Source organism: Dipodomys merriami, unplaced genomic scaffold (assembly GCF_024711535.1).
Source record: "Dipodomys merriami isolate MVZ:Mamm:240054 unplaced genomic scaffold, mDipMer1.0.p SCAF_8, whole genome shotgun sequence".
Taxonomy (NCBI): domain Eukaryota; kingdom Metazoa; phylum Chordata; class Mammalia; order Rodentia; family Heteromyidae; genus Dipodomys; species Dipodomys merriami.
Genome location: NW_027206401.1, coordinates 16,994,955 through 17,002,012, shown reverse-complemented (window position 1 = coordinate 17,002,012; position 7,058 = coordinate 16,994,955). Strand labels below are relative to the sequence as shown.

Sequence of the window (7,058 nt, the reverse complement as noted above, 5' to 3'; positions counted from 1 at the left end):
AGATACATGAAGAGCTCGAATCTATTTCCCAAATTAAGAGTTACTATTGTTACTCGCTTTACCTTATACAACTTGCAAAAATATCCAGCAGAGTCATAGACATTATTTGGCTATTAGGGATCATCCTCTTTTGCTGTTTTTGATAAAATGCACTTGTTTTACTTTTCTATCATTCATTGCATCTAGTGTCTACCAATTGTATCGTGATGTTTCATCGTGGTATTTCAGATATATTACATTTTAATCAAGTTAACCTTCCCTACAGAAACCTGCACTATCAGCCTTACCAATTGCCAAATATATAGAAAGATTCATACTTGTTAGTATTAGGGGGTTTTTTGGTGAGTTTTCCTTACCTTTGGAAGGTAAGATGGAATATACATCACTTATTTCCTAGCATCTTTCCTTTGTCAGATACCCACAAAGGACATCAGTTCTAGTCTATTCTTCTCATACCATGATTCTTATAGAAACAGGTGGTATAAGAAGGGCAGTTCATTCATGAAGGCAGAAAAATACACCCATCAATCACACTGTCACCCAGAGGGAAGCCGAGTCCCTTGCTCACATAACCTTTTGTGCAGTAAGGTTGATATTTTCACCCTGTCAGCCTTATTTTCTAACTTAGCTGGATTGTGACCTACAAATTATTTATTTGACCAATCATAGATCCCAGTGATGAAGATGAGCTATAAAAAGTTCAAGATAATCATACACATACCTGAATAGACTCAGTAAGATGGTGAGTTATATGGGTCTATACCTGCACATAGTTGAATAAAACGTATTGTTCATTGTTGTGTAATGGTAGAATTTCAAACAACTTCCCTTCCATGCAAACAGCTGTTAAGAATTGTATGTGTCATTTATTGGTATCAACACAAAACAAATCTGTAATTCTGATACTGGATGAGAGAGAATATAAAACGATTTCTTTTATCTGTCTGAGGAATCATTTATTTTCTTATTTGTATTTTTTCCTACCTAACAAAGTACTCCTATTAAAAACTGCCATTGGTTTTATATGCTCATTACAATTATATATAAATATATACACACATATGTATAACACAGTCACCACTCCACTGTTAGAACAGGGATGTTATGAGGAATTACCATCTTCAGCATGTCACAAGTGCAGGAATGATGAATGAGAAAGACAGGTAAAGAGAACAGATATGATTGGCTATAGCAACAGCTATAGCAAAAGTAACCTGTCTCTCTTGTCTCATGCTGGTGTCTAGCACCTCCAAAAAACGCTACTGGGCAATTCAGAATTGTTCGTATACTAGACCTTGGCCTCTCCTTACTTAGCAACCCCTTTTATGGGTCTTTAGAACAGGGATCCTGGTTTGCATGTCTGCAACAAGACAAATAGAGCACCAGGCCAGTGAGATTCAATGATATGGCAGTCATTATAGCCTATGTAATAATTCCTTGGGCTTCCTAGAAATTAGTCCTATTCCATGACAGTAAAAAAGAAGGGATGAGGGTTATGCCCTATACAATGAACTTATAAGACACGACCAATAGAACTCCAAGCAATAGAACTCCAAGCTTTACATCGAGGTGATTCCTAGGCAGTGGCAGGGGCATCGAGAGCCCCCAGCCTCTGTCGGCTGGCCTCTTGCTTTGCTGGCACTCCTGGCTGGCTGGTCTGCTCTGCTGATCCTGCAAGCGAGGGATTATTAGCCTGACCACGAGCCCTGGGCTTTTGTGTCTTTGTTTGTGTTTTGTTTTGGGATGGAGATAGGAAAGTTGACTGGGGCCCCAGAGACCTATGGAAAAAAAAGTCAGAAAAGAAGGAGGAGGGGAGAGAAATGTGCAGTGACAAGTGTTTTCTGCTGCAAAAGTCATGAGAGAATATAAGAGTTTGATGCTGGCAGAGCAAACCGGCTATGCGCGTCAAGAACTAGGATGCCAGGATAACATCTCCTGAAACATGTCTCTAAATTACATCAAAAACTTCTATGAAGGATGCGTAAGTATCATACAAAGAAAAACTCATTAACTGGTACGTGTTTTGTTTGTCTATTTTAACCTGTGCTGGATGAATAAGTTACTCTAGATTTATGAAGGATACTAGGCATAACAATCATAGGCTTCGAGGTATTTTGAATTTGAAACTATAAATAATTCAAGAAGTACTTTCCCAGCTGTGTTTTAAAGGAATTCACCGTCAATTCCATAGCTAAGCAATAGCAAACATTTTTAAACACTGCTTGGTTGTTAAGACAGTATGAATGTGAACTTTAATGCGGAATTGTTCATCCAATTTCCCCAAAAGAGACACTAGATAAGACAGTGTTTCTTTGTTTTAAATGGAATACACAGGGCAAGAGAATATTAACAGAATTCAAAGCCATTTAAATATTTCCAAATTACTAGCTTGATGGGCACAATATGTGCTTATTTGTTGCATTTTATATGTGGAAGCCAGAATTCATTTATAAATATACATGTACATAAATACTTTGGGTGGTACTCAAGTGTATGCAAGTGTATTAGCTGAAATACGGCAGATTTATGGGAGCACTCAAACAGCATAACTTCTTAGAAAAAAACAAATCAATTGTCAACCAAATAAACACCAGAAAACAAGTACTTTAAAGGTGGTAGGGTAAAATCAAGGGAAAAGGGACAGACAAATGTAGAGAAAAGGAGGGGGATGCAGTCAAAAATTCAATGTACAACCCACAAAATTAAGAAGACTAAGAACAGGGTGGGTTCTGAAGGATGGGTGAAAATGCTAAAAAGGGTGACATTGATCAAGACTCATTGTATTCACAAACGTTTTTGAATGGCAACTCCTTTGTACAACTACTTAAAGATGATAAATATATATATATTTTTTTAAAAAGAGTGAAGTTGCATGAGAAATATACAGAATGTATACCTGTGTTTATCATCACTAAGGATCTAACTTTTTGAATCTTAAAAAAATTTTAAACCATGGTCGTGAAAACGTCCTTTCAAACCTCCTCTTTTGGTGTCTTTATTCAATCACGTTTTTGTCCTCTTAAAACCATGACAGGTTAAACCACCAACTGTGATTGGCCAGTTCCACACCCTTTTCTTTGGATCTGTACGAATGTTCTTCCTTGGAGTGTTAGGTTTTGCAGTTTATGGGAATGAGGCTTTGCACTTCAGCTGTGATCCAGACAAGAGAGAAATCAATCTTTTTTGTTACAATCAGTTCCGGCCAATCACTCCACAAGTAAGTCCTTCCATGTGCGCCTATAGTTTGACTCATCAACAGATACAATCTTTTCTTATTAAATGATATAACATCTTAAAGAATAGTCTAACAGGAAAGCATTTGAGAATTTCATTACTTTTTATTTCAGAAAAAAATGAGCTAGTTGTTTCTTCCAAATCCACAATTCCATTATCTTTGGATGTTCAATTGTATATTATATATTACAGATTGTATCTTTAATATAGAAATTAAGAAGCTACTAAAATTATTAGTGATTCATGCACAATTCTAATAAAGTATGTTTTCTAGACCACTGTTATGTCTAAGGTTTTAGACATCTTGGTCATTACACCAGAGGTTAGACATTACTATGCTATTTTAATATATAAGACCTTTATGAAACTTGAAATTTTTTAAGTTAACTTTTGTGGAATCAACCAATTTTTAGTCAATTTTTTGTTACACGTGGATTAGTCAATTTGACGACAATGTTTCTGACACACTTTAGGTATTCTGGGCTTTACAACTGGTGATTGTCCTGGTTCCTGGAGCTATTTTCCATCTTTACGCAGCATGTAAAAGCATCAACCAAGAATGCATCCTTCAAAAGCCCATCTACACTGTGACTTATATCCTCTCCGTCTTATTAAGAATTAGTCTAGAAGTGATAGCGTTTTGGCTTCAGATTCACCTTTTTGGTTTCCAGGTAAAACCTCTTTACTTGTGCGATGCCGAATCTCTTGGGAAGAAAATGACTACGATAAAATGCATGGTTCCAGAGCACTTTGAAAAGACCATTTTCCTCATTGCAATGTATACATTTACTGTGATTACAATGCTACTATGTGTGGCTGAGATTTTTGAGATCATATTTAGAAGACTGTGTTTTTTATTTAGGCAATGACAAATCATAAAATTATTACTCAAAATTATGCCAGTACCATTTCAATCATTTTGTTTAATTTTATCTTATTCAGTGAGTACCTTGACTTAAATATGTTTTTTAAACTCACTTTTCTGTATCTAAAACTTATGTCTATCATAAAATATAACAGAGTTCTAAGTCAGACATTAAATAAACAGTTCATTCTGTTTTATCATTTATTTCACAATAAAGTATACATATAACTCACGTTCATTCATTTTTAAGTAGTATTTTTACAAACTTCTAATATACAACACTTGTTACAGCATTATCATAGCCAGAAAAATGTATTATCTCTTTACAGACAGGATAATTAATAGTCAACAATGTTAATTTGTGTTCTCAAAGTCATACAACTGGACTAGAACCCAAATAACTCCTTTTCTCATTCCACTGAAATATGTAGTTTGAACTTTGAGTATGTGATTATCTTTGAACTCATGTAATCTATAACATCTTTAAGCACAAAAGTTAAAAGTTATTAAAGAGTAACTTTTATAGTTTAATCACTAACTTGAAGAAATTGAGCATTAAAATTGTTACATTTTAATATTATATTGTTTTCCTGAAATTTTTAATATCAAATATCACGAAAATTTAGCCACTAAATAAATTTGAAACGCTATGGATAACAATGTACATGGTTTCATGTGTCTTCTTATGCCCATAGAGAGCTAATAAAAATAACTGCTATATTAATCATCATTGAAATGCAAAATTATGTATATTGTTTGACTTCCTCAATAGCTGCTAAATCGAGCCAATTTTGTACCGAGCCAGTGCCTGCCTAACCAAAAATCATCTTCATTTTATATCATTTAACATCTTCATGTACTACTGTCTTCTAATCCTTGTTTGGGAGACAGGGATAATCAAATGAATATTACAGTGTTTAAGTGTTTGTGAAGCATTATTCAGTCTATGTCTGATGTCATATATTACCTTCCTCCACAAAAAGCTCTTGAGTACTTTTTATTGAACATGTGCCACATGAAGAGGTCATATTAAACAGAAGATAAAGACAGGTAAAAGTTTAGTGGAGACTGGTGTAATAGCACAGCCTGATGGGGCAGAATAATGTCTTCATTGTCTTTGTGGAGCATCACAGGCTCTCCTTACTAATAAATAGCAGCAGTGTTTCAGCTTTTATTATCATATTTGAATTGTCTATGGATAATATATGTCCTCACTGGAACTACCCCCAATGTCCACCCATAAGCACACATGTCTTCATTATGGACCAGATTTTCTTCCCCTACAACTCTGCAGGTTTGGTAATTTTTAATTGGATGTCAGACACTGGGTCTTTTATCTTGTTGGATGGCCAGTATTTTCTACCTGTAAATACTCAAAAAAGTTTCTGAAACATAATTACATAAATTCAGAAAGAGCTCTTACATAAATAGCTTATTCATTTTACTTACCTGGGTGACTAAATAGTGGTAGAACAGTTAATATTAATGTTGAAAATATAAACTGTAATTTTGACACTTTCACATCCATGGGGAGGTAAATGCTCAAGTCTCCACGGCCTTCCTTTATTGTTCTTGTGATGGAATCTTTGAGGAAGAATTATCTCTGTTTGGGGGGGATGACCTAACAATAGGATATAAGTCTCATTATACTAGAAGATAAATTACTGCCACATGCAATAAACTTGAAAGGTTTAATGACAGGTATTTATTACCCTGATTACATTGATGGATCTTCTGTCATTTACCACCAAATTAGTTCTGATCAAAACTGAAACTGAGACTTTTACTGTGAAATGATTACACATACACATGTATTCAAAGGGATAATGCAAAGCTGTTAACTTTCCCATCCAAACTCTAGCTCTAATTTTGCTTCCATTTCTCCTTCCTGTGGTTATCTTTTAGTCCTATTTTATTTTGCATCTCTTCCCACCTCTTACTTGCCAAGATTCTATCTCCATTATGGATGATAATATCAGGTCCTTCAGAAACTGTCCGGAGCTAGATGGAGGAGAGTTTAGGCCCTTCGACATAGAAAAATGTCATAATCAGTTCTCGACAGTAAAAGAAAAAAAGAAAAAACACTTCATTGTTGTCAGTAATTCTGTGCTCCACTACATAATAGCCAATGTGCTGCTGTGTTGGTGGTGGTGGAAGATAACTTCGTTATCTTCCAACCTCATCCCCAACTACAAATATATTCAAATAATGGAATGTTAATATGCTCCAGTCCTGAAGAACTAGTCAGGAAATAACAGGAATATACAACCCTCAACAGAGAGCAGCATTTTTTCTCAGTACAGAATTATGGAACAAAGAATGGAAAAGACACAAGATATATTGGTCTACAGAAAACCATAGCAAAGAAGTAACAGGCTGGGTGCTGGTGGCTGAGATCTGAGGATCATGGTTCAAAGCCAGCCCAGGCAGGAAAGTCCATGAGACTCTTATCTCTAATAAACCAGTCAGAGAACCAGATATGGCACTGTCGCTCAAGTGGTAAAGTGCTCGCCTTGAGCTGAAGAGCTCAGGGACAGTCCCCAGGCCCAGAGTTCAATCCCCATGACCACCACCAACAACAACAGCAAAAGTAATAGTTAAGTACACAAGCTCTGAAACAAAAACAGCTAGATTTTTAATGTCAAGCACTTACTGAAGCTCTGTTAATATTTATTTGGTTTCCAAGTCTAATTTTAAATATGCTCTTTCACTATCAGTGTCTGTATTTCTCAACTATCCTCTTATTAAGGGATACAGTATTCACAAGGAAGAGAACAAGTACAAGTTGCCTACATCCTATGCACCCCATTTTTCTCATCTGCACAATGACAATGATGTTTCTGATAGATCATGGTACAAATTAAATGAACTAATGATATTGCCCTAGTAACATTCTTTACACCTAGTACTCAGAAAACAATTGCCCTGATCTATGTCAGAAAATAGCCCAAATAATTCA

At 35.4% G+C, this 7,058-nt stretch overlaps 1 protein-coding gene across 1 annotated transcript; it reads left to right on the top strand.

Moving 5' to 3' along the window:
- The first annotated feature begins 1,942 nt into the window (after positions 1 to 1,942).
- Positions 1,943 to 4,103, top strand: Gje1 (gap junction protein epsilon 1). Its single transcript, XM_070010704.1, has 3 exons — positions 1,943 to 1,981; positions 3,035 to 3,217; positions 3,708 to 4,103. The coding sequence occupies exons 1-3, from the start codon at positions 1,943 to 1,945 to the stop codon at positions 4,101 to 4,103; spliced, it is 618 nt and encodes a 205-aa protein (XP_069866805.1).
- Positions 4,104 to 7,058: the final 2,955 nt, after the last annotated feature.